This window comes from Trachypithecus francoisi, unplaced genomic scaffold (assembly GCF_009764315.1).
Source record: "Trachypithecus francoisi isolate TF-2019V2 unplaced genomic scaffold, Tfra_2.0 Lachesis_group11, whole genome shotgun sequence".
Lineage (NCBI taxonomy): Eukaryota > Metazoa > Chordata > Mammalia > Primates > Cercopithecidae > Trachypithecus > Trachypithecus francoisi.
The window spans coordinates 23,454,667-23,482,626 of record NW_022681456.1 but is presented as its reverse complement, the minus strand read 5'-3'; the positions used below and the strand labels follow the sequence as shown (position 1 = coordinate 23,482,626).

The window sequence follows — 27,960 nt, the reverse complement described above, 5'->3', positions numbered from 1 at the left end:
ACAGACTGAAAGAGACAAAAAGAAAGAGAAAATAAAGAAACAGCAGACTAAAAGATGAGGCATTTAATCCATTCATTCCATAACTAACCCATTAATTTATTCATTCAGCAAATATTTGAGACAAATGAGGCCATGCTCATATGTACTTGCTCATGGCCCACCACACAGTAAGCACTCAGTAAATGTTAGTTGATATTACCATTATTAATGAGTGCCTACTGTGTGTCTGGATCTTGTATGTGCATGGGAGAGATGTGGAGCTACAGAGGCAGATGGAGGAAGGGCGTGGCACAGAGAGGGTTGGGAAGAGAAGAGATGGAGAAAGAAAGGAAGGAAACAGACACTAAGAGAAGGAGGGCTTGGAGACACTCATTCAGTCATTCAACAAGCATTATTTTGGCACCTTTTATATGCTAGGTTCTGGGAGAGAAGAGCTAGCTCAGGGCCACCATGAGGCAGGAATGCTCTCTCTGTCATGTTCTTACCTGGCCCAGTGCCTGGCACATCTTGGGATGCAGTAAGACTGTTCAATGAATAAGAGTCTAAAGAGGAGACAGATGGAGGCACAGGGTCTGGGAAGGAGAAGAGGGGAGAGTAGGGGAACAGAGAAAACCCTAACAAGAGGCAGCAGGGCCAGAGGGGAAGGGGGAATGCAGTTGGGGAAACTGAGGCCAGGGCAGGTTGTGGAAGCAGGTGGGACAGGGTTGCAAGGTTGGACAAAGCCAGCATCTGGCTGTACCCAGCCTGTCTTGCCATGAGAAGGGGACAGCCATTCTCTTCCTTTCCTCTTCGCCGGGGGTTGAGATTTCCCATCTCAGGGCAGGTGCTAGGAAAGGGGGTCATTAGCATCCACAGTAGGGTAAGAAGTGTGCTCTCCTGTTGACAGGGCCACAGGCACAGATACAGCCTCTAATGAGGGCACTTAGGCAGCCACTACTATACCTCTTCCTGAACTTTGACCTTTGAGCCAAAATAAAAAGGAATACTGCCCCTGCCAGATCTCACTGAGGCAGCCCTCAGGACTCAGCAGCACCCCACTCCCTCCACCAGCCTGGACTTCCTCGGGTGGGGGTGGGGGTGGGGAGGAGGGCTTGCAGGAGGGGTCCGAGGGAGGCGAAGGGGAGATACAGAGCCCACTAGCTTTCAACAGGACCTGGGAGGGCTTGGGGACAGAAGGATGGGAACCCTGGGCACTCTGCTACTCTGGCCCTCAGTTTCCACCTCTGGGCAGAGGTGGTACAGATTTTTCAGCACACAGACAACTGTGAAGCCCTGTTCCTTGGACATATCTGCAGAGCCTCTCCAGCCTTAGGCCCTTGCACTCACATTTCTCTCCACCTAGGACACCCTTCCCTCCCTCTCTGTGGCTGCCCCTTCGCAACCCTTAGCTTTAGGCTTGAATGTTGACTCCTCCAAGAAACCTTCCCGGATTACCTTTCTTATACCCACCCACTCTCTAACTTCAGCACCTCCCCCAACTCACATGGCATATCCATGTGCTCAGCTACTTGCTTCTTGCCTGTCTCACCCTCTAAACTGAAAGTGTTGCCTGAGTAGAGGTGGATCTGGTCTGGCTCAGCCAGTAGTCTCAGGGCCAACCTCACTGACTAGCAGATAGTGGGCACTCAAGAAACATCCACTGGCTGGGCGCGGTGGCTCACGCCTGTAATCCCAGCACTTTGGGAGGCCGAGGTGAACAGATCACTTGAGGTCAGTAGTTCGAGACTAGCCTGGCCAACATGGTAAAACCCTGTCTCTACTAAAAATACAAAAATTAGCTGGGTGTGGTGGTGCACACCTGTAGTTCCAGCTACCCGGGAGGCTGAGGCAGGAGAATCACTTGAACCTGGGAGGCGGAGGTTGCAATGAGCCAAGATCGCGCCACTGCATTCCAGCCTGGGTGACAGAGCAAGACCCTGTCTCAAAAAAAAAAAAGAAAAGAAAAAGAAACATCCACTGAATGAATCAGTGACTCTGTAAATAAATAAAGGGGGCAGTTCTTGACCAAGCAAGGGCTGCGAAGGTGAATGGGCTCCATCCAAGAGATAAATGAATCCATGGCCAGCAAGGGAGACAGAAGAGGACCAGGCAAGTCCAGGTCATCTCCAGACCTCAGGACCATCCTCCAGGACACACACACAGGCAACCAAGAGGGGATTTCACGGAGCAGCTGAGGAAAGGGTCAAGTCAGGGCACATTAGGGACAGCAGGGCCGGGACCGAGAAAGGATATGGTTCATCAGCGCCTGCTGAGGCTCAGGAGGAGCTGGCTAGGAGACTGTAAGCCCTGCTCCCTTCCCCAAACTGCCAAAAGCTTGTGGAAGTCTCTGGGCTTCCTAAAGGACCAGGAGGGAGGGCTCAACCTCACAAAGCAGGGATTCTGCAGGTGACAGACAACAGGGTCATGCTGGAAGCAGAACCCGGGATGACTGAGTTTGCAGAGTGCCACACAAACCACATGCAGATGCCAGGCAAATGCCTCTGAGTCTAGAGTCTGGGCTGCAAGACTCAGTTCAGCAGAACCCACTGGGGGAGGATGGGGACCAGACAAGGTGGTTGAGGTGGGCTGGAGGCTCCCTGTCCCCAGCTAGGCCTGGCATGGAATACATAACAGGAGCCACATGCTGTCACCCCATCCAGGGCTTCTCTCCACTGTCTTTTCTTTCAGCAAGACTGTCATTATGGGAAAGAAAGGGTGAATGCTTTGGGGTTTCCAGCTCTTTCAAAGCCTCAGGAAAGCCACTGGATGGCCAGGAATGGAGGTGATGCTTGAAGAAAACCCAGAAGGGGCAGCTGGATGTGTGCCAGGAAGAGAAGGTAGGGAGATGGATGGATGAATAGATGCAAAAATGAAAGAAAAGATGAGCAAATGAATAAATGAATCAGTGACTAAGCAAACAAAGGAACAAATGGACAAATGGATGGACAGAGAGTTGGGTGAATAAACTGGTGGTTAGAAGAGAGAAGGAGGGGAAGGAAAGACAGAAGGCAGGCAGGTGAGCAATCAAGCATGAGAAATGGAATGAATGAATGAATGAATAGTTTGATAGCTGAATGGCTAGATGAATAGAAACAGTGGGTAGGTGAGAGGATGGAATGACATTCAGATGAGAAAATGGTAGATGAATGGAAGGTTGGTTATATGGGTGTATGGCTGGACAGATGGCTGACAGATGGGTTGATGAGCAGATAGATATTTTAATGAGTGGATAATGGATGGATAGATTGGACAGGTGGACAAAAAAGTGGAAAGATGGGCATCTGGGTGAATGAATGAGATGGTAGATGGATAAATGGATGGATGGATGAACAGATGTATAAATAAGAAGATAAACAAATGGAAGCCTGGATGTGTAGGTGAAGAGATGGACAGACAAGTAGATGAATGGGGGACAGATGAGTAGGTAGATATGTAGGTGAATAAAAAAGCAGATGAGGCTGGGTGCGGTGGCTCACACCTATAATCCCAGCACTTTGGGAGGCCAAGGCAGGTGGATCACGAGGTCAGGAGTTCAAGACCAGCCTGGCCAAGATGGTGAAAACCTGTCTCTACTAAAAATAAAAAAAAAAAAAAATTAGCTGGGTGTGGTGGCGGGTGTCTGTAATCCCAGCTACTCAGGAGGCTGAGAGGAGAATTGCTTGAACCCAGGAGGTGGAGGTTTTAGTGAGCCAAGATCACGCCACTGCATTCCAGTCTGGGCAACAGAGCAAGACTCCATCTCAAAAAGAAAAAAAAAAAGCAGATGAATGAATGGAGAGTTAGATGAGTAAATAGTTGTATAAATGAGTGGGTGGAGGGGTGAATGGGTAAATCGGTGAATGAATGGATGAATGGATGAACAGACAAATGTCCAATGGAAGAGTGGACAGAGGGGTAAATGGATAGAGGAATGGAAGATGGATTAATAGATAGATGGATGATGAATAGATGGATGGATGATGGAATGATGGGTAGATGGATAGATGAATGGATCATAGGTGGATAGATAGATGATGCATGGATGGATGGATGGATTAATGGATAGATGGACATATGGAATAATGATGAATAGATGAATAGATGGACAGATGGAAGGATGATGGATGAATGGATGGATGGATGATGGGTGGATGGATAGATGGATGAATAGTAGATAGATGGACAAATGGAATAATGATGGATAGATGAATAGATGGATAGATGGAAGGATGATGGATAAATGAATAGATGGATGGATGATGAATGATGGGTGGATGGATAGATGGATAGATGATAGATGGCTGGATGATGGATGGATGGACAGATGGATGGATGGATGGATGATATATGGATGGAGAGATGAATGGATTGATGGATAGATGTATGGATGGTTGGATGGGATGGATGGATGGATGATGGATGGATGGATGGATCGATGGATGGATGCATGGATGGATGGATGGATGGATGGACAGATAGATAGAGGGATGGACAGATGGATAGATGGATGGATGGATGAATTGACAAATATGTGGATAATAGATAGTTGGATGACGAATGGGTGAATGGATACAGAGGAGGAGACCACAGGCCAGGAATCTAACAATACTCACTCTATGATCTTCTTCCTCCACCTCTTGTTGTCACTGGGGTGGTGACGATAGGTGCCATAGTCAAAGAGTGAGTCCATGGGTGCTTTCTTGGGTCCAGGCACCACCGAGGACTCATATAGGGTGGACTCCAGCAGATCAATGGGGTTGGGCACCCCCTTGCGGAAGGCACCCTGGAACTTCATGCGCAGATTTGGTCGCCCATCGCCTAGGCCAGCAGGGCGACTGGCATCAGCTGGTGAGGGCGAAGGGGAGCCATCCTCCCCCTCGAACAGATTGGCCAGGGAGGAGAGAGGAAAAGCCTCCCCGCCTGGGGTGCCACTCTCATCCCCGGGGAGCTCAGCCACCTCCCCAGGACCCGCGCGGGGGCCTTCGCTGGAATCCGCCATGCCTGCCCCAGGCCTGTCTGCACTGCTCAGCCTGCAAGGGAATGAAAAGGGAGTCAGGCAAAACCCGGCCAGTGGCAGGGGCTCCAGGAAGCCCCCTCCCACGTAGACAAGCAGCAGTGCTGCCAGCTGCTTCAAAGCCACCGTTGTAATGACAGGGGCGTGGGGAGGCCACTCCCAGATGTGGTTGGCCGCCAGCCTCAGGCGGGAACTGCAACAGGAGCCTCTTTCAGGAACCTGGAAACACAAATTGGCCCCAGGTCCAACTACCCTGGGCATTAGCTGAAAGAGGGTGGACTTCGGGGTCACGCTGGGACCCCATACTTGGATCCCAGACCCTACTGCTAACCAAGAAAGCCCGTTTTGGAGCCCCAGAGAGCCAAGTTCAAATCCAGGCTCCACACTTAGTCATTCCATGACATTAAGCAAGTCATAGCCTCAGTTTCCTGATCTGTAAGATGGGAATATCCAAGCCCCATGGGTAGAACACGCAGTCCAGTGGCCAGTGCAGTGCAGTGCCTGGCACGTGGTAAGCACCTGCTAAAGCAGAACTATTAACCGTGGGCTTCAGGCACAGGAAGGGCTCAGAAAATCCATGTGGACTTGCTGTGTGGGCCGGCAGTCCTGTTTCCTCATCAAACACCATCGTGATGATCCCCATTTTACAGAACAGGAAACTGAGGCTCCAAGACTTGAGTTGACTTCCCCAGTGCACCAACTCTGCTCCACAGCACAAAGTGCTGATTCCTCCCCGCACCTCTGCCTGGTTAACTCCTCCCCACTGGAACTCCCCAGTTCCAGCTCAACTGGGCTCCTCTGGAAAGCCCTCCCTGGACTGCACACACTCGCTCCCGGGATCTGTGCTCGTCTCCTCGGAAGCTTTATCCCAGCTGTTCACAGGATGGTTCATTCCCAGGCTGTGGGCGCAAGGAGGCAGGAAATGTATCTGTTCATCCTTGAGTCCTCACACAAATGAGCAACTTTATGACAAAGATGTCATTTGTTCCCATTTCTCAGATGAGGAAGCAGGTTTCAAAGGCAGCAAAGAGCCTGCAGGGAGAAGGGCTGGACTTGCACCACATCTCTCTGGCTCCTGGGTCCAGTGCTTAGCCAGGAGCCAGGGCAAGGGAGGAGCAAGGCCCCACTGTTTGGCTGTCAGCCCCCTGTTCTCTGTAGCATGGTGCCAGCCAGGCGGGGCTGGGCACCAAGGGTGAGTTTCCTGGAACTCTTAGCACCCCACCCAGGAGGCAGGAGCATGTCTGAAAAGCCCTCTCATACATCTCACCCTTCCCACCCAATACACATGGAGAAAAACAAATAAACTAGTTCCCACCTTGTTTGTTCTGTGGCTTCCAGGAGGGAAGGCTTGGACCAGAGAGGTGGGGACACAGCAAGAGGACTCCCTTAGTGGGCGCAGCAGGACACAGAATGTCAGAGCTCCCACCAGGGGCGGGCTCCCCTCTGGACACCAACAGGGAGATACAGCCTGGCCTTTGGAGTCATTCAGGCCTGGGTTCTAAGCCCAGCTCTGCTATTTACATGTGGTGTGATCTTAGGTAAGTTACTTGAGCTCCCCAAGCCTCGGTTCCCTCCTCTGCAAAATGGATACAACTGTAGTCACTTCATAGGGTTGGAGGCAGCGGGAAGTGAGGTCAGGTATATCCAGTGCCACTTCTGGGATTAAAGTGGGGTTTTGGCTGGGTGCAGCAGCTCACGCCTGTAATCCCAGCACTTTGGGAGGCCAAGGCAGGTGGATCACTTGAAGTCAGGAGTTTGAGACCAGCCTGGACAACACGGCGAAACCCCATCTCTACAAAAAAGACAAAAATTAGCTGGGCATGGTGGCGTGTGCCTGTAATCCCAGCTACTCAGGAGACTGAGGCAGGAGAATCGCTTGAACCCAGGAGGTGGAGGTTGCAGTGAGCCAAGATGGCACCATTGTACTCCAGCCTGGGTGACAGAGCAAGACTCCATCTAAAAATAAATAAATAGAGTGGGGTTTTCAGTTACTATAACCAAAGGAAGAAAGAGAAGTTAGGGGGCCAGATTCGGAAATCAGATCGACCCAGTTCCGGTCTTGGCCCTGGTCATTAGCTGTTTGACCATGGGCAAACCACTTCCTCTCTCTGCCCCTTGGTTTTCCACCTGTAAGACCGGAGTGACCACGCCTGTTCCTAGGGTTCTCCAGCATGTGAGGCACCTACTCAGTGCCAGCACCTAGTAGGACCTCTGGAGACATGAAGTCCTTTTGACTGGCCAGGTAGGAGAGGGGGATCTGGATCCCAGTCCCTCATGGCTGCCACATGCGTTTGGACTTTGCTCTTCAGGAATGGGGGCCGGGGGGCTGCTGATGCAGGAGGGGCATCTGCAGGGGCCCAGGCATTGGCGGGAGGCAGATTAGACTCTCCTGAGCACAGCCCTGCCCACCTCACTGGGGGCCCTGAGATCGGGGGAGACAAGGCATCAGGCACACCCTCTGTGTTGTCGATACCCTTCTATCCACTGCACCTCTCACCATGGCACCCTGGGGGCTAATGCAACCCCACCCCAGGGAGCTCCCAAGGCCAGAGAAGGCAGCCAAGAAGGTCCTTCCATCCCAATGATTCCTGCACCCTCCTCCCCTCAGGAGGATAGCCCTCCCCTAAGCCTGGACAGCACTCCAGGTTCCTGGGGAGTCCAAAATGGGGGCTCTGGTGCCAGCCAATCCCGGGTTCAGATCCCCTCCCAGCAACTCTCAACCTATCTGGCCGCTGTGTGGCCTTGGGCAAGTCATGCCACGATCATGATTAGCACTCTAATTAGGATGAAATAATAATTATGAACTAAATCACCATCCTCGCCTGATGACATAGCTCAGGCTGTGCCCAGCATGGGGCCTCATCTACCCCTCGCCATGACTCCAGACCAGTCGTTCTCCACCAGGGACAGTTCTGCTCCTCCCCTAAGGACATTTGGTAATATCTGATAACATGTTTTGTTGTCACAACTGTACAGGAGAGGGAGCACTGCTGGCATCTGGTAGGTCAAGGCCAGGGATGGCACTAAACATCCTCCAAAGCAAAAGACAGCCCCACACCACAAAGAATGACCCAGCCCACAATGTCAATAGCGCCAGGACTGAGAACACTTGACCTGGAGGTAGGTATTGCAATCATTCCCATTCTACAGATGAGGAAACTGAGGCTCAGAGAGGCTAAGCGACTTGCCTGAGGTCACACAGCAGGTTAGTGACAGAGCCAGGACTGAAATGCGAGCAGCTGGCTGCAGAGTCCGGGCTGAATCCCTCCATGCACTGGGGATGTCCTGGGTGCCAGGTGAGGGTGAAAGGGAGCTATCCCCACCCTCAAACAGATTGACCAGGGAGGAGAGGGGGAAGGCCTCCCCACCAGGGAGCTCGGCCACCTCGCTGGGCCTGCACAGGGGCCTTTGCTGGGATCCGCCATGCCAGATGGCACTAAACATCCTCCAATACAAAAGACAGCCCCACACCACACAGAATAACCCAGTCAACAATGTCAACAACACTGAGGTTGAGAAAATCTCCCCTGGAGGTAGGTATTGCAATCATTCTCATTTTACAGATGAGGAAACTGAGGCTCAGAGAGGTTAAGTGACTTACCTGAGGTCACACAGCAGGTTAGTGATGGAGTACCAGTGTGCCACCTGAGCATTTACAATGTCTCCTTCAAGCTTCACAACCACCCCAGGAGGTAGGGATGATTACTGCCTACCCATTATTATCTCTCCGAGCCTCAGTTTCTCTACCTGTAAAATGGGGATTGCAATAATAGCACCTCCCTTGTAGGGCTTCTGGGAGATAAGGCAGGTCAAGTGTTTCTTGGGCACCTCAGAAATACTTGATAAATGTTGGATCTTGTCATGTTTAATCATCATCATCACCACTATGATGCGGTCCTGATTTACCTGTCCTCCCTTACTCCCCTTCCCCAAAACACACATGCACACACGTGCCAGAAGTACAGCCTGGCATTTTATAGCCCGTGCTAAAATCCACCAAGCCCCTCTCTCATTTGGTCTCCCGAAGAACCTGGACAAAGCTAGACTATCGCTCCCACTTTATAGCTAAGGAAATGGAAGCTCTGAGAGGCCAGCTAGGGAGCAAATGGCTTTGAAGAAAACCTCCAGACTCCTAGCCCTGGGCTCCTTCCACATCACAGCACTCAGGGGTGTGTATGCACCAGCTCACGTGTACACATACACATAGGCATGCGTACACGTACACACACACACACCACACACACACCACACACATACACATATACACACACACACACATACACATACACACACCACACACACACACACATCCAGCTCTGCTGCTCTGTGGCAATTCCCTCCCCAAACACTGCCCTGTTCTCTGTGGTCAGAAAAAGAGTTTACTCCCTGTTCTAATTTGCCCTGAAGGCTGTTATTACACATTCCAAACTCATGCCAGCTTTAGGAGGGAGGGAAGAGGGGGATGCAGGCAGGGAGAGAGGCTGAGAGCCTGGGTGTGAGTCCACGTGTGTCTCCGCTGCGTGTGACTGTCATGTACATTTCTTCCCACCTTCCTCCATGTGCGTGTGCACGTGTGTGTGCCCACTATGAGCAGGCACGGTAGGCCCTTTGTTCCCGCACGGGCTCACAATGCCTCCTACCAGGAGCCCCTCCACAGTGGGGAAGCTCCCAGCTGCACCAGGTGTGCATCAGGGAGGCACCCAAGAATGTTCCTGCATGACTGTGAACATCCCCACACACTGACATGGTCACAACAGCGTTCATTCAGAGCAGCGGGTGTTTGTTTGTTTGTTTGTTTGTTCAGACAGGGTCTCACTCTGTCACCCAGACTGGAGTACAGTGGCACAATCTCAGCTCACTGCAACCTCCGCCTCTCAGGCTCAAGTGATTCTCCTGCCTCAGCCTCCCAAGTAGCTGGGATTACAGAAACACGCCACCACCACTAGGCTAATTTTTGTATTTTTAGTAGAGATGGGGTTTCACATGTTGGCCAGGCTGGTCTTGAACTCCTGACCTCAAATGATCCACCCACCTTGGCCTCCCAAAGTGCTGGAATTACAGGCATGAGCCACTGCGCCTGGCCAAAGTAGCGGTTTTTTAACATGTTGGTTTTAAATCCTATATATTCAAAAGAAGATTTATATTCAAACCCTTCTTTAGAACATATATACCAAACGGTGGTCCACACAGAGATGGCGGTTGTATAGGATGGACAGAGAAAGAATCTGCATCTTCCTCTAGAAAGGGCCCAAGGGGCAGGAGTAGAAGCCAGCTACCTATTTATTTATTCCACACTTTTACTGAGCACCTACTATGTGCCAGGCACTGGTGCTAGGTACTAGGGACACAGATGTGAACAAAACAGACAGCAATCCCTTTGGGGGCAGACCTTCTGGTGGGGAAAAAATAAACTAGACAAACCAAGCAGCAGAGTCACGTCGGGTGGTGTTAAGAACTGCATAGACCAGAAGGGCTCAGGAGTGGGCAAGTTAAGGGGTACAGGAGTCCTGAGTAGGGTGATGAGATACAGGGCTGAGCCAGGGTCCCCAAGCCTTCCTTTCTGCCCTAGACAGACCCCAGGCTTTCTGGGAATCTGGCTTTCTGTTCTCATGGCCCCCTGAGCTGGTGAGGCACAGAGTGAGAGAGCATTTTGACGTCAGGCAGGCCAGAGGGTCAGATCCCAGACCCACAGCTCATTCGCTGCGTGAGCTTGAGGAAGTTACCCAACCTCTCTGATCTTCACTTTCCTCAGCTGCCCTATTAAGGGATCGTAATAGGGTCATTGTGAGAGGTATATACGTTGAGTCAAGTGCCTGGCAGAAAGAAAGCCTCAACACACAGCAGATTGCACAAGAGGTGCCTTCTCTCTGAGAATCCAGAATTCAACGGCAGTGGAGGTCTCTGGCTCCATCTCCATGCCCCGACTTGCGGAGGGTGGAAAGAGGGGCCCATCCTCGGGGCTACCCGTGGCTTTGCCTGATCTCATGGAAACCCTGGCACACATTTGTCAAATCCCATCCTCCTGATTACGTGACCAAGGAAAGCTGCTTAAATCTGGGGGCAAGTTTGGGCATGCAAGCTTGCTCTGCCCCAGCGGGGAGGATTCCAGGGAGCTGGTTTCTCCTGGTTCCCTCCCTTCTGGAATCAATTCATTCCACCAGGCATCAGTGGAGTGGCACCTGTTTGCAGGGCACGGAGGAGACATAAAAGTGTGGAACCTCAGAGAACTCACAGTCTGGGAGGGAAGGCAGATGGCTCTTCCTGCCTCCAGGCCTTTGCCCAGGCTGTTCCCTCTGCCTGGAATGCCCTTCCCTTCGCTGGCTGGTTCCCACTTACTCCTCAGGCCTCATCTTAAAGGATACTTCCTCTGAAAAGCCCTCCTGTTTCCCTTGTTGTTCACTCTTAGAGTAACATGTGCCTTCCTTTACAGCACTTTCCACGATTAAACTTTTCTATATACATATTTTTTTTTTCCAAGAGAGTCTCACTCTGTTGCCCAGGTTGGAGTGTAGTGGCATGATCTTGGCTCACTGCAACTTCCGCCTCCTGGGTTCAAGCAATTCTCGTGCCTCAGCCTCCCCGAGTAGCTGGGATTACAGGTATGCACCACCACACCCGGCTAATTTTTCGTATTTTTAGTAGAGACAGGGTTTTGCCATGTTGGCCAGTCTGGTCTTGAACTCCTGACCTCAGGTGATCCGCCCGCCTCAGCCTCCCAAAGTGTTGGGATTATAGACGTGAGCCACCGCGCCTGGCCAATGTATTATTCTTTGATTCATCTTCTCTCTTCGTCTCCAGAGTTTTAGTTCCATGTGGTAGGGACTATTTCGTGTCCCCTGTGTCCCTAGCATTCAGCATGGTGCTGAAGCAAAATGAGGTGTCAATGAATAGTTGGTTTATTTTAGGCTGTAAGACCAGGGACCTGAAGTTCCAGGTGGGGTTGCAGAGCAAGGGCAGCCGGAATACTGATGGGGAGTGGGGGAGGCTGGAAGGAAGAGGAGGAGGAGAAGGAGGAGGAGGAGGAGGAGGATGATAAAGGGCAGAGAAGGTGTGAAGGACAAAGGTGTGGAGGGGAAAGTGCAGGGTGCACAGAGGAATGGTGTGGCCTGGGGCATAGGGAGAAGGAAAGCAGGAAGAAGAGATGGGTGAGTGGGTGGGCAGCAGGGAGGTGGGTGGGGGAGGAATCCATGTGTAGGAAGGAGCCCACGGAGAAGGTGCTCAGGCTCCCAGACAGACCCAGTGTGCTTCTACCTCCCTCCATCCTGGGGCTCCTTGGCCGATTTGGGGGGCACTCACTTCCTGTGGTACTCTCAAATAAACACACCTGCGAGTGCCTGCCATTCCAGCTCAGTCTTGCAGGGCACATGTGGGTAGGAAGGTACTAGGAAGACAAGGACTCTGAGCTTTGCTGTTACTAGAAAGTCCCAGACCTGTCCACCCACTCCCCACCTTCCAGGTAAGAAAATTGAGGTTCGGCCGGGCACAGTGGCTCACACCTGTAATCCCAGCACTTTGGGAGGCCGAGGTGGGCGGATCACAAGCGCCGGCAGATCGAGACCACCGTGAAACCCTATCTCTACTAAAAATACAAAAAATTAGCCGGGCATGGTGGTGGGTGTCTGTAGTCCCAGCTACTCGGGAGGCTGAGGCAGGAGAATGGTGTGAACCCGGGAGGCAGGGCTTGCAGTGAGCCAAGATTCAGCCACTGCACTCCAGCCTGGGCAACAGAGCGAGACTCCGTCTCAAAAAAAAAAGAAAACTGAGGTTCAGAGAGGCAAAGTCACTTGTCTGGCATTGCCTTGCTCCAGAAAGGGGGAAGCAGGATTAGAACCCATGCATCCCCAGGACCGGTGCCTTTGACGGACACTATACAAAGACAAGGGAACTCTGGGAGGGAGGAGCTTTAGAAAGAATGGAGCACGGGGTGGATCGCAGTCCTTGGTGAACTACCAGTTCACCAGCTCTGGGCAAGTCACCTGGCCTTCCCATGCCTTGGTTTCCTCACCTGCAAAATGGCAATGATCCTAGTACCTACCCCCAGGGAACTGTCGTGAGGGTTAAATGAAATAAAGCCTGCAAAACACTGAGCCCGGTGCCTGGTACACAGCATGCATTTCAGTCAACAATGGCTGCTGTTGGAATCTTCGGTATCAGTGTACTATTTATCAGTATCATTAGGGGAACAGATGAACAAAAGGACTGAGGACCAAGGAAGGCAGTGACTCCTAGAGAAGGCAGAGCGGCTGGATCCAGAGCCTTGGAGGTAGATTCTGGTAGCCACCTCGAAGTGGTGGCTGACTAGGAGCTCAGCTCCTTGGCCAGGCAAAACCTACTGCCTGCCAGGCTACGCACAGCTCCCAGGCCCTTGGCAGGCGGCAGGGGTAGGGGGGCATCATGCCATGCCCAGCACCTTCCCTGGCCAGCCTGTATTTATCTAGCAGGTCTTGGCCCAGCCCGCTTCCTGTTTGCTGCACAGTGGCTGCCTGTCCAGGACAGACAGAGCTCCAGTGTCTGTTGGGCCCCCACCCCATGCACTCACACCACCCAGGCAGGGCAGGTCTGGGGTGACTCACCAGGCCCCACGGAGGGCAAGGCCAGTGTGGCCACGGCAGTCATTTGGTCATTCTGCAAGCCCTTGGCTGGAGGGATGCCGGCTGACAGCACACACAGATGCCTCTCTGAGCTTTCACAGGGACCAAGTCATTTCTGAGGGTCCCAGCCCCGGGGCAGGAGCCACCAAGAGGTTGTGTGGCTTAATGGTTAAGAGCATGCACCTTGAAGGAACAAAAGGCCACATCTTGCAGGATTCCATTTATATGAAATGCCAGAAGAGGCAAATCCATAGAGACAGAAAGCAGATGAGTTGCTGCCAAGGGGCTGGGAGCGGAGAGTGATGACTGCTAACAGGTACAGAGTCCTTTTTCGGGGGTGATGAAAATGTTCTGGAATGAGATACTGCTGATGTCTGTACAACTCTGAATATAGTAAGAAACCAACCGAATTGTTACGTTTTAAAAGACTGAGTTATGAGTATGTGAATTACATCTACATGACCCTTCCAGGCTTAGTGACCTCGGGCAGGTCACTTCCCTCCCAGAACCTCAGTTTCCTTGTTGCAACATGGGAATGTCATGGGGATGAAGCACACATAAAGGGTTTCTTTTTTTTCTTTCTTTCTGTGTGTGTGTGTGTGTGTGTGTCAGGATCTTGCTCTGTCACCCAGGTTAGAGTGTAAGTGGCACAATCTTGGCTCACTGCAACCTCCGTCTCCCAAGTTCAAGCAATCCTCCTGCCTCAGCCTCCCTAGTAACTGGGATTACAGGCGCCCGCCACTGCGCCAGCTAATTTTTGTATTTTTAGAAGAGATGGGGTTTCACCATGTTGGCCAGGCTGGTCTCGAACTCCCGACCTCAGGTGATCTGCCCGCTTCAGCCTCTCAAAATGCTGGTATTACAGGCGTGAGCCACCGTGCCCAGCCACATAAAGGGTTTCAAACAGGGTCTGGCACGTAGTAGGGGCTCGAGGATACAAAGTCACTAGCCCAGGAGGCTCCAGGTCCTTCTTCCCTCATCTCGCTTCCCTCCCATCAGAGCATAGCCCCGGATTCCACCTTCTCAGCCAGCTGTGCTTGAGAATATGCTACCCAGCTCCAGCCCGGGAGGAGGGAGGCGCCAAAATCTTAGGCCAGCCGGGTGCAGTGGCTCACGCCTGTAATCCCAGCATTTTGGGAGGCTGACGTGGGCGGATCACTTGAGGTCAGAAGCTCAAGACCAGACTGGCCAACATGGTGAAACTCCATCTCTACTAAAAATACAAAAATTAGCTGGGTGTGGTGGCGGGCACCTGTAATCCCAGCTACTTGGGAGGCTGAGGCATGAGGATCACTTGAACCCAGGAGGCAGAGGTTGTAGGGAGCTGAGAGAGCACCACTGCACTCCAGCATGGGTGACAAGAGACTCCATCTTAAAACAAAACAAAACAAAACCTTAGGCTTGCCTTCTCTTTTATCTGTAAAATGGGGGTAATAATTACTACGACCTGGGTGGGGTTAAGCCGTTTTGCTCCATAGTTATTTGGTGTACTGTACATTAATGCTTTAAACTAAAAAATAAGGCTGGGTGCAGTGGCTCACACCTGTAATCCCAACACTTTGGGAGGCCAAGGTGGGAGGATCGCTTGAACCCAGTTCGAGACCAGCCTGGGCAACATGGTGAGATCCCATCTCTACAAAAAGTAAATTTATTTATTTTTTAAAATATTAAAAAATAAAATAACAGCTCCTACCCCAAAGGGCTATTGTGAGGATTAAATGTGATAATGCAAGCCTTCAGCGCAGTGCCTGGCAAACACGAAGTGTTCGATGAATAGCAGCTGCTTTGCCATTCTTGCTAATATTCCCTGAGTTTACAGTGGGGGTGGGGGATGATGACATTGAGGTCCAGGGAGGTCAGAACTGAGCAGGCACTGGAACCCAGACTTCCCGGCTCCAAAACCAGGGCTTGTGACTGCACAGACCTCACCTTTGGAAAGGGTTTCCTTGCCACCTCATTTTCATCTTCCATCACCTTCGGAAGGCTGTCAGGACAAGGGCTGCTTCCCAGCTGGGAGACTGAGGACCAGAAGGGACAGGACACTCGTCCATGCATACATTCCTCTACCCCACTTCCAGGTGCAAAAGTCCCGAGTTTGCCAAATCAGAGAAGGGGGAAGTGGGCAGGCGCCCATGATGAATGGATGGGGTGGGAGTCGGGGAAGGGAGCCTGAGGCAGCAGAAAACCAGTCTGAGATCCTTCCTCTGTCCCAGCCCACCTCAACACCAGTCTGTGCCAACAGTAGGCCGCTGCCTCAAGGGTTAACTGCTTGGAATTATGACTGAGGCTAATGCCTGCAATGCTACCATCAGTAATGCCTACCCTCCATGGCACATTTCACACAGCACCTCCCACTTGGTTGGTTTTTGTTTTGAGACAGGGTATGTCTCTGTTATCTAGGCTGGAGTGCAGTGGCACAATCATGGCTCACTGCAGCCTTGACCTCCCAGGCTCAAGCAATCCTCCCACCTCAGCCTCCCCAGAAGCTGGGACCACAGGCATGTACCACCATGCCTGTCTACTTTTTTTTTTGAGATGATGTCTCGCTCTGTCACCCAGGCTGGAGTGCAGTGATGCGATCTCGGCTTACTGCAAGCTCTGCCTCCTGGGTTCATGCCGTTCTCCTGCCTCAGCCTCCTGAGTAGCTGGGACTACAGGAGCCTGCCACCACACCCAGCTAATTTTTTGTATTTTTTTTTAGTAGAGACGGGGTTTCACTGTGGTCTCGATCTCTTGACCTCATGATCCGCCCACCTCGGCCTCCAAAAATGCTGGGATTGCAGGCGTGAGCCACTGCGCCCCGCCACCATGCCTACTTTTAAAATGTATTTTTTGTAGAGATGGGGTCTCACTATACTGCCCAGGCTAGTCTCCAATACCTGGGCTCATGTGATCCACCCACCTTGGCCTCCCAAAGTGTTGTGATTATAGGCATGAACCACTGCGCCTGGCCCCTTCTATCTGTTTTAATCCAAATAGTAACTATAGAGATGAAATATTATTGTGTCCATTCCCAGATGTACAAACTCAGTCCCGGGAGAAAGGAGGTTTCTCCAATGCCAATCATAGGCTAAGCACTTTCACATTTCTCTCTCATTTGAGGTAGGTGTTATTATCATTTCACAGATGAACAAACGGAGGATCAGAAAGAATGAGATTTAACTGAGGCCACACTCTACAGGAAGTGAATGTGGATAAAATTCCAACCATTTGCCTTTAAATCCATTTGAGTTCATTCATCCCTTTGGGAGCTACCATGCCCTCTCCCTGGGAGCCCCTTCTCAACGCCATGTCCCTTGGAACGCAGCAGGACGGTGGCACAGTGGTGACAGGCTTGGAGTCTGACTCTTGGCTTTGCCATTTAGTAACTGTGTGGCCCCAGACGGATCACTTGACCTCTCCGAGCTTCAGTTCCTCGCCTGTGAAAGGAGCTCATCACAGTCTCCACTGCTGGGTTGCTTGTCATTGTGGTATCAGAGTCTCACAATGTGGCCGCAAAGCACTGCGTGGGGGATGATGTCACTCGGACAAAAGCTCTAGGGCGAGGGGACTCCCTGCTGTTAACTGCTGAGCCCAGATGCCTGGAACAGGGCCTGGCATATAGCAGCTGCTCAAGATGTGTTTGCTGGATGAATGAATGAATTAATGAATGAATGAACACAGAGGGAAGGAGTAAAAGACGCGCTTAGTCATTCTCTCCAGAGCAGACAGGTCCCCAAAGTGAACCTCTGCCCAACTAACTAATTAGCTTCCTCCCTTCCATCTTTTAACAGACAGCTTACTGAGCACCTACTATGTGTGGGGCTTTCTGGCCTATGAGACCAATACCTCTCATGAGGACAACTATCGTGAGCCCATTTTATAGGTGAGGAAACTGAGGCTCAACAAGACCAGGACACTCACCTATGCAAACTTGGTCTCAGGGCCAGAGCCTGTATCTGAGCAGGCGCTTCCTTCTGATGCCCTGCCTGGCTGGCTCGTCCAGTCACTTATTCTTTCCTTCATTCATCCCTTCACTCTATCTACAAGTATTCCTGAGCCCCTCCTGTGTGCCAAGCGGGGACAGGAGTGAGCCAGACCCATGGGTCAGTCAGCCCCATGCCCCCTGTCCCACCTTCACCTGCTGAGGTCTCAGCCCAAAGCCCACGGAGCCCACCCTCCATAAACACACACGTACACACAATACACACACACATACACACATTACACACATATACACATACACTACACACACATACACATACACACAATACAATTACACATACATACATACAATACACACACATACATACATGACACACATATACACATACACACGTATATACACACACATATGCACACACATGCACACACATGCACATAGACATACATACACATATACACATACACACAATACACATATACACATACATACAATACACACATATATATATACACAAACACACATATATGCACACATGCACACACATGCACACACAGACATTCACATATACACATACACACGTATATACACACACATATGCACACACATGCACATAGACATACATGCACACATATACATGTACACACATATGCATACTGTACACATACATATACACATATACACACATAGACATACATACACACATACACATGCACATCAATACACACACACACACACAGAGGGAACGGTCCCAGAAGCCGGCCAGCCCACTCGGTCAAGCGAGTGGAACCCAGGCTACTCCACCCTCGGGGGAAAACGGGCGCCCGGTGAGACTGAGGAGCTCTTTGTGCAAGGGGCAGGGTGGGTGGACAGGAGCGGCAGCTGTTACTCACTAACCAAAGAAATAGAAGGATATTCCTGTTTGGTCAATGGCCCGCCTGTCTGTCCCCTGAGCCCCCGCCTCCTTCTGTGGCCTTCCCAACACCCTGACCTCATCTGGAGACCTGCAAGGGCTTCCTGTGCACCTGGCGTGGTCCATGTGATCCTCCCTCGCCGATGAGGACACATGCTCACAGAGGTGATGTGACCTTCTTGGAGTCACGCCGCCAGCAGTGGCCAGGGCTCGGGGCAAAAAGAGGAAACCAATGGTCAGGAAGGGGCTAAGGGTGGGAAGGAAGTCAGAGTCACATTGAAAGTGAGGCCTTGTCCCTTCCTCATTCCTGTCCAGCCACTAGGGTGCCAGCTCATGGGATCCAATGGCACCCAAGGCAGAAGGAACCCAGGCCAGGACAAGAGCAGCAGCCAGAATAACCCAAATCCTTCCTCAAGTTGGCAGAGCTCTGACCTCAGCAAAGCCCAGGAACAGAGAGGTTAAGCCACTTCCCGAGGTCACAGAGCAGCAACTGGCAGAGCTGGGAGGTTAGCTGAGGTGGCTCAGATGCCAAGATGGGTGAGCCTACCATAACTTTCCAGGCAAGAAGCTAAGCTGACCACTGGGCTTTTCATGGACCCAAGGACACCAGTGTCACTCAGATCTGGCTTCCAGCTCCAGTTCTGTCATGAGCCAGCTGGGCATCCCTAAGTAAACTGCTTCCTCTCTGAGTCTCGGTTTCCTCAGCTGTAGAATGGGGCTTGGCATTCCTGCCCTTGCCCACCACCCGCAGTGGGGAAGCTGTGACACCATCAAAATGCACATCAACCCTCAGGCCTGTAATCTGAGCACTTTGGGAGGCCAAGGCAGGAGGATCACTTGAACTCTGGAATTTGAGACCAGCCTGGGCAACATAGGGAGACCCCTGTCTCTGAAAAAAAAATTTAATTAGCTGGGTGTGTCCCAACTACTTGGGAGACTGAGGTAGGAGGATCACTTGAGCCCAGGAGTTCAAGGCTGCTGTGAGCTATGATCACACCACTGCATTCCAGCCTGGGCAACAGACTGAGACCCTGTCTCTAAAAATAATAAATGAAAATAAAAAGTGAACATCAGGCAATAGATGCTAGTTTTAAACTAAATACTAGAGGTTGTGCTGAAGACTGCCCACAACCTCCCAGCAAGGCAGGCATTTACCTTATCCCCTTTGTCCAGATGAGGAAACTGAGGCCAAAGGAATAATGGAACTTATTGGAAGCTGGGATTTGAACCTGGGCAGCTGGGCTCCAGCCCTAGTTTTTAAGCATTAAATCAAGAAAGTAAAAAAAGTTGACAGCTCCTGGCACTGAGTCCATGCTCATAAATATTTCATTGCTGAAAACATATCATTATTTGCCCAAATGCAAGTCTAGCTTTGCCCCCAATACCTTCCACCCACCCACCTGGCATGGAGGGGCTCTCTGAGGATGTCCGGGGAACGAGCTGGAAGAAAACATGCCCTGGAATGGGCCTGGGGACAAGGTGAGCCGACACAGTCTGAGGCAGAAGAGCTGTGCTTCAGAGCCCCATCCAGCTGCCTTGGATCATCCCTGCAAAGAGGGACGAGAGTCCCTTTGACAGAGGAGGAAATGGAAGCCCAGAGAGGCCAGGTGGCTTCCCCAAGCTCCTCCAGGGGGAACAGCAGGCCTGTCTCAAACATGCGGATGCAGTTTAAGGCCAGGCCTGTCTGTGCAATTCAGGTTCTTTGTCTTGAGAAAAGATCTCTCGCTCTGGAGTGCAGTGGTGCAATCGCAGTTCACTGCAACCTCTGACTCGTGGGCTTAAGCGATCCTCCCATCTCAGCCTCTCAAGTAGCTGGCACTACAGGTGCATGCTACCACGTTCGGCTAATTTTTGTATTTTTTCTAGAGATGGGATTTCAACATGTTGCCCGGCTGGTCCCGAACTCCCGGGCTTGACCAGTCCACCCACCTCGGTCTCCCAAAGTGTTGGGATTATGGGTATATGCCACTGCACCCGGCCAATTCAGGTTCCTATCTCTGGTAGCTCCCCCATGACCCCAGGCACCCCAGGGAGGGTCCAGACAAATGGGGATGGGCCACCTTACAGGTGAAGGAATGGATTTGCAATCGGACAAACGGGATTCAGGTCCCAGCTCTGCCCCTTCTCAGCTGAGAGAACCTAGGCAAGCGACTTCACCCTCCAGACCTCATTCTGCCCTCTGAAAAATAGGGACGAAAATAGTTTTGTATCCAAATGTGCTGAGAGTGCTTGACTCAGTGCTTGGCACACAGTAAGTGCTCAATAAAGGCTTGCTACCATCATAATAATTGTTAATGCAATGCAGGGTTGGCTAAAGGCAGACAGAACCTTATACCCAGAGTTCAGAACAGCAGCCACAGGGCCTAAGACCACGAGTTATCTCAAGAGATCTGAATTAATCTTTAACAGGTGAATTCTGCTCCAAATTGGTGATGCAGAGCATTCCAGAGGGCCCACTGGCATAAAATAAAAGTTTCCTCGACTCCCCGGACCCTACCTGTGACAAGAGGAGCTGTTACCTGGGTCCCTATAATTTAGAGAATGGACTAGAGTGTCTTTCCCAAAGTCAAATGGGGGAAACTGAGGCAGACAGCAGGGTCAAGGGCCTGCATGGGGTAGAGATACTCACTTCATGTGGACCCCATCCTCCTAGGAACAGAGGAAGGAACTCAGAGGACTTTGACCAACTCAAAAGTATTTGTTCAGACAAACATGCCATAGATACTGACTGAGCACCTACTATGTGCCAGGCACATGAGCCTGTGCCTTGTGTGTTTTCTTCCCTCCTACATCTCCTTCCAGCTGCCCCTCTCCACTCGGAGCTTGGATGACTTCCCCAGCCTTGGGGCCGGCCTCTCTGAGCTCCTTCAGTCTTTCCCACTCTGCAGCCAAAGGGACCTTTCTAGAACACACAAACAACCATGTCACTCCCAGGCGGGACTTCTGGGCCTCTGGGTCTGACTTAGCCCCTGCCTGTCTGATCCCTCACCCTTTCCAGTCACGTCACAAACTCCAGACAAACAGAAGGATTTCTCTGCTCTATAAACCCCAGGTGTAGCCCCCTGGTAAGAGGTAAAAGTCATGTCTCTGCTAGTGCCATTCTCTTTGCCTGAATACCCTTTCCTCTACTTCTGCGTTTATTCTTCAAGGTGCGGTTCACACACTACCTTGACCAAGCCCTCGTGGGTCCTTCCTGGGCCAGTCCTCCTATCCTACAGCATTCTCCCCTGACCCCATCCATTCCACAGCATACATTTACTAAGCGTTGGCCATCCATGCACACCTTGCTAGATGCCCACAAGTCAGGTGTGGGAGCTCCTCCCCGGGGCCACAAGGGAAAATCCTTCTTCCCTTCACACCCCTCAGGCTAGAGTGAGGCTGGGATTCGAAGCATCTCAGTGCTTCAGTGCCCAGTCCAGAGCTGGCATGGGTGAGCTTGCAGAGAGCATTTGCTGGAGGAGGGAGTACGTGGCAGAGGCCCGGCTGGCACCAGATGAGGCAGGAGGAACCTCCACAGCCCCTTCCCCAGATATAAAGTGTCTGGGTTTCAGCCATCCTCACAGGAGCTTAGGTGAAACATCCCTCCTGGGGGCATCACACACCCTTTTTGTTCAGACAACCATTCCCTGGTTACCTCCATTTCAAAACAGCCCCACCTCGGTCTTACAAAGTGAACCGCCCTGAACTATGACTGCCATTTGCCATTTGTGTCTGGAACCCCTTCCCCCTGCAATTCACCAATCAAGGTGGGTGTCCAGGCTTTCTGGTTCCTGTCGTTCTTCAAACAGAATGAACTAGAGAAATGTGGAAATGGCCAATTGACTTTTTCACCCTCTTTGTTAAGAAAATGTTTGGGGCAACAACAACTGGTAAAACAATGATGGCAGCCAACAGTGACTGTGCCAGATTCCTGGAAGGTCATCGGTCCTCATGACAGCCCTGGGGGCTTGCCCTCAGGCACCCCAGTATTACAGAGGAGAGAACACAGAGGCTCAGACAGCTAGGGGACTAGGCCAAGGGCACATAGCAGGGGACTGCAGAGCACACCCCGGGCCCCACACAGACCCACTCAGCCTCGCAAATGACCCAGGCCTGACCTTTCTACCCATGCTGCCCCAAAAGCCCACCTCGTCACCCTCCTCAGGATACAGCCCCGAGTGACCCTCTGCCCTTGCTCTGGAGCCAAAGTGGCAAAGCTTAAATCCTCAAGCAGTTCTTAGCATCCCAGAACAAAGCTCCCACAGGGTATCTGCCTAGCATTTCAGGGGTTCACGGCCCCCCTGCCCCCAGCAGAGGCCCTTGTTTTAGAAGCTGAGACAGAAAAGCCACAGGACCCACCTCTGCCCTGCCACTTCCCAAACACTCCGTGAGCACCAGGCCCTGTGTGCACAGCTGGCCCTAGGACAGGACACCTGGTGTGGTGGGAAGGGCTTTGGGGCTGGACAGCCCCTGGGTTTAAATCCCAATTGTCTAGATCCCCGACCTAAGCCTCAGTTTCCCCATCTGCAAAACAGAGAGGACAGACAGAGGGAACAGCTGGGGCCGGCTGGAGCAGTGGGTGGCTCGATGAATGTGACTGTGGTTGGTGCTTCCAGGCTAGTGGGGAGTGTGTGAGCCTCTCTCTCCCCGCCCCACCCCCACCCCCACCCCCGCCACCCGCCCCCGGGACGTCCTGAGAGTCCAGGGCAGAACTAGAGGTTAAAGATTTTCATGCCTCTTGGAGGGAACAGCCGTCTCTCTCTGGGACTCAGTAACCAAGAAGAAGCCTTTGGAAGCTCCAGACTCCAAATTCCATCCGACATGCTCAGAGGCGAAGGGCAAACCTTAGGTCCTCCGAAATCCCTCTTCCAAGTCTCCTAAGGTGGGCTGCAGGGCTCCGGGCCTTTGGTTCCCTGGCTTGGGGTCTCAGGGAACCGGACCGCCCTCCCCCCAGATCTGCTACCCCAGGCCCCACGTTGGTGCCCATTTCACAGGTGATAAAACCGAGGCCCGAAGAGCCGTTGTCCTGCCCAAGGGCACTCAGCGGAGAGGCTGTCGCCTACGGAACCTAGAGCCTCCCGCCTCCCGCGCCCCCGGCCCGCACTTTGGAGCCTCGGGACTCCCCGGAGACGGACGGGCCACGGAGATGTCCCCAGGGGCGCAAGGGGACCTCGGCTGGGCCGCCCCTCCCGGGCCCAGGCCCCACTCACCTCCGGGACGGCTGGGCGCCGGCGGCCGGGAGCTCCGCGTTTCCTGAATCCCGGCCGGCCCGCCCGGCGCCCGTCCGCCCGCGGGTCCCTCCTCCGCCGGCTCAGATTCCAGCCGCGCGCCGCCTCCTGCCTGCTCCCCGCCCACCCGCCGGCCCGCGGACCCCGCCGAGCGCAGGCCCTGGAAGGGGCGGCCCCTGCTCGCACCCCGTCCGCCCGGCGAGGGCCTCCCCTGCGGGGGCGGTGCGGGGTCAGGGCCTCAGTTTCCTCGCCTGGAAAATGGGTGTCGCGATCCCTGGATAGAGCGGCCGACGGTCGTTGGAGAGGGCTCTGGGTGGAATCGGCTCAGATTCGATCTTGCTCTGTGATTTCGGGCCGCCCTGGGTCTGTGCCCTAGTCTGTTCATGGGCGTCCCGGCCTATTCCTACACCTGTTTGCTCATTTATTCCATTCATTCAGCAGACAATTCCCTCCAAGGAGTTGCCGGAGGTCCCTACCCTGGGGTGTGGCCCATAGAGATGCTTCAGAGGTAAATAAATGTGAGCTGCTCTCCTTGGTCTTCACCCAGTGCTTACAGCGAAGCCTGCCTCGGAGTAGGCAATCAATATGTTTTGTTGCTGTTATTTTTGAGACAGGGTATCACTCTGTTGCCCAGGCTGGAGTGCGGTGGTGTGATCATAAATCACTTCAGCCTCAACCACCAGAGTTCAAGCAATCCTCCCGTATCAGCCTCCCTAGTAACTGGGACCACAGGCGCCCACTACCACGCTTGGCTAATTTTATTTAAATTTTTTGCAGAGATAGGGTCTCACTATGTTGCCTAGGCTGGTCTCAAACTCCAGGGCTCAAGCGATATACCTGCCTCGGCCTCCCAAAGTGCTGGGATTGCAGGTGTGAGTTACCGTGCATGGCTCAATGTGTTTTTGTTTTTGACACATGTTCTATTATTGTTGACACATGTTCTCCCTTTGTCACCCAGGTTGGAATGCAGTGGTACGATCACGGCTCACTACAGCCTCAAACTCCTGGCCTCAAGTGATCCTCCCACCTCAGCCTCCTGAGCAGCTGGGAGTACAGGCATGCGCCACCACACCCCACTAATTTTTATTTTTTTGTAGAAGTGGGTGGGGGAGGGGAGGGGTCTCACTATGTTGTGCAGGCTGGTCTCAAACTCCTGGCCTCAAGTGATCCTCCCACTTTAATCTCGCAAAGCACTGAGACTACAGGCATGAACCACCACACCCATCCATGTATTTTTTATCAGATAACAAAGATGGGCCCCAACACATAGCCATACCCTCTACCCAGCACTGAGTCCACTTGAATACCTCCACAGGATGGGCAGCTCACTTCCTCCAGGGTGCTTGGAAAGCCTAGCGGGCCCACAGCTTGGCTCTGTGACTCCCTAACCCAGCAGCCCTACGCAAGTCCCTTCACCTTTGTGCCTCAGTGCCTCTACATCCCCCTGCAGAGTGGGGCATACAAAAGTCCTCGCCTCACAGTCATGGTGAAGATGCTGGGAGCATCCCAGTTGCACAGAGCTTTTTTTTTTTTTTTTTTTTTTTGAGACAGAGTCTCACTCTGTTGCCCAGGCTGGAGTGCAGTGGCGCAATCTTGGCTCACTGCAACCTCTGCCTCCTGAGTTCAAGCGATTATCCTGCCTCAGCCTCCTGGGGGCTGGGATTACAGGCATGCACCACCATGCCAGGCTAATTTTTTGTATTTTTAGTAGAGACAGGGTTTCACCATGTTGGCCAGCCTGGCCTTGAACTCCTGACCTCAGGTGATCCTCCCACTTCGGCCTCCCAAAGTGCTGGGATTACAGGTGTGAGCCACCGCCCCAGGCCAGAGCCATGCCATTTTCATCATTAGTGTTTTCATTAAATTGAGCCGACTCAGGGACTGTGGGGTAGATCCTTCCTCCTCAGGTTGAAAGTAGCAGTATCTCCCCTGAGGTCCAACAGCTGGAAAGTGAAATTTTAGAATTGCTGGAGAGGGGGAGAGAGAGAGAGAGAGAGAGAGAGAGAGAAAGTGGTGTGTGTGTGTGTGTGTGTGTGTGTACCCCTGAATACGACCGATGTGTTCACCTCCAGTGTGAAACATTTACAAAGAAACAAACCCTAATAATTAACTCACTGAGCACAGAAGCCTAGGGGGTGAGAGGGAGAAGTGTTGCCAAGTAAACTTTTCTTGCAACAGGCTGTGAGGTAGGGTTTGCTGTACCCACTTTGCAAATGGGAAACTGCAGCTTGGAGAGGAGTGTGGCCTCTCCAAAAGCTGCTCCTTCCATGGTGGGGGTTGGGGTGGTAAAGAGAACCCTCTGAGGGTCCAGAGTAAACAGGCAGATGTCTGGCAGTGGAGAGGAAGGTAAACAGAAGGCCCCTCACACCTCCCTGACAGACAGCTATCTGCTGCGGACCCTCAGGGCTGGGATTGGGGCTGGGCCAGGTTGAGGGTGGAGGAGTGAGTCTGGGGCCCATTTCTGCAGAAAGGCCTGTCTTGATTTCAAAGAAAATGGCAAGGGTGGTTCCAGCCACAAGGAGGCTGATGTTGGGAACTAGAACTGGAGGAGATGGGGCCGGGGATGGTGACCTGCTCTTCTCTAAGCCCAGAGGGAAGAGGCCTGAGTCCTCAGCATCAGCGTCGCTAACCCAACTCTTTCCTGATCCCCATTTCATAGATGGGACAACTGAGGGCCCCATGCAGGGAAGTGACTCATCTTGGGCTAAGCAGCTGGAGCTTGGCCTCTGCACCAGACACCAGGGTTCAAATCCTGCCCTGCCGCTGATGGGAGAAGGAGCTGTGGTGGGAGCTGTGGGCTCCCTCTCTCTCTGTGCCTCAGTTTCCTCACCTAAAAAATGGGTACCAGTGCCCATGAAGCAAGGGAACATGTTCATGACCACAGGTCTAGCACCTGGCACTTAGTAGGTGCTTTAAAAATACTGGTTGATGGGTGAGACGAAGTGGCTCATGCCTGTTATCCCAGCACTTTGGGAGGCTGAGGTGGGCAGATCGCCTGAGGTCAGGAGTTCGAGACCAGCCTGGCCAATATGGTGAAACCCCGTCTCCACTAAAAATACAAAAATTAGCTGGGCGTGGTTGGGGGCACCTGTAATCCCAGCTACTTGGGAGGCTGAGACAGGAGAATTGCTTGAACCTGGAAGAGGGAGGTTGCAGTGAGCCGAGATCATGCCACTGCACTCCAGCCTGGGCAACAGAGAGAGACTCCATCTCAAAAAAAAACAAAAAATCCGGTTGATAGAGCGGGGGGAGAGGAGAATGGGAGGCTGCTGTTTTTGGGCATAGGGTTTCAGTTTTGCAAGATGCAAAGAGTTCTGGAGATGAACGATGGCGACGATGGTCGCACAACAATATGAATGTACTTTTTAAGTTTAATTTTTATTTTGTTTCTTTTTAGAGAGAGACAGGGTATTGCTCTGTAGCCCAGGCTATAGTGCAGTTGCCTGATCATAGCTCACTGCAGCCTCAAATTCCTAGGTTCAAGCGATCCTCCTGCCTTAGCCTCCTGAATAGCTGGGACTATAGGTACGTATCACCAAGCCTGGTGTTTTAAATTTTATTTTATGTAGAGGTGGGGTCTTGCTATGCTGCCCAAGCTGGTCTCAAACTCCTGTGCTCAAGTGATCCTTATAACCTGGCCTCTCAAAATGCTGGGATTACAGGCGTGAGCCACTGTGCCTGGCCAGAAAGAACTTTTCCTCTTAGGGAAGGAAAAACTTTCAAGGCCCTTAGCATTGGCTGTGAGTCACGTGGCAGCCACAGGTGGGGCGCGGCCTTGCTCTCTAGGCAGCTCCTGGACTGCCCCAGGTGGACTCAGCTACCTCCCCTAAGAAAGGTTCCTGGATCCCAGCACTTTGGGAGGCCGAGACGGGCAGATCACGAGGTCAGGAGATCGAGACCATCCTGGCTAACCTGGTGAAGCCCCGTCTCTACTAAAAAATACAAAAAACTGGCCGGGCGAGGTGGTGGGCGCCTGTGGTACCAGCTACTCAGGAGGCCCAGGCAGGAGAATGGCGTAAACCCGGGAGGTGGAGCTTGCAGTGAGTGGAGATCCGGCCACTGCACTCCAGCCTGGGCGATAGAGCGAGACTCCGTCTCAAAAAAAAAAAAGAAAGGTTCCTGGGCAGCAGCCAAGGGTCTGCATTTACCAAGCGCTTACTGTATGCCAGGTCCAGTGCCAGACACTGGGGAGAGATTGGTGAGCCAGACAGGTCAGGATCTCAGGGACTTTATACCCGGGGTACCCAGTTATAAAAACAAGACACATGCACCTCACTTTACAGTTGGCATAGTCCTGATCCTGCCACCAACTCAGTTCATCTTTTGACAGCCTGGAAAGGAGGAATTCTTCCGCC

The 27,960-nt window shown here is 52.3% G+C and overlaps 1 protein-coding gene across 1 annotated transcript in view; it reads right to left on the bottom strand.

Moving 5' to 3' along the window:
- Window positions 1-23,691, bottom strand: part of TRPV4 (transient receptor potential cation channel subfamily V member 4) — a 50,593-nt gene extending 26,902 nt beyond the window's left edge. Inside the window, exons 1-2 of the mRNA XM_033220680.1 lie at window positions 23,588-23,691; window positions 4,572-4,988 (exon numbers count right to left, since the gene is read on the bottom strand). Coding sequence (XP_033076571.1) covers window positions 4,572-4,957 — 386 coding nt within the window. The 5' untranslated portion in view covers window positions 4,958-4,988; window positions 23,588-23,691. The remainder of the gene's footprint in view (window positions 1-4,571; window positions 4,989-23,587) is intronic.
- Window positions 23,692-27,960: the final 4,269 nt, after the last annotated feature.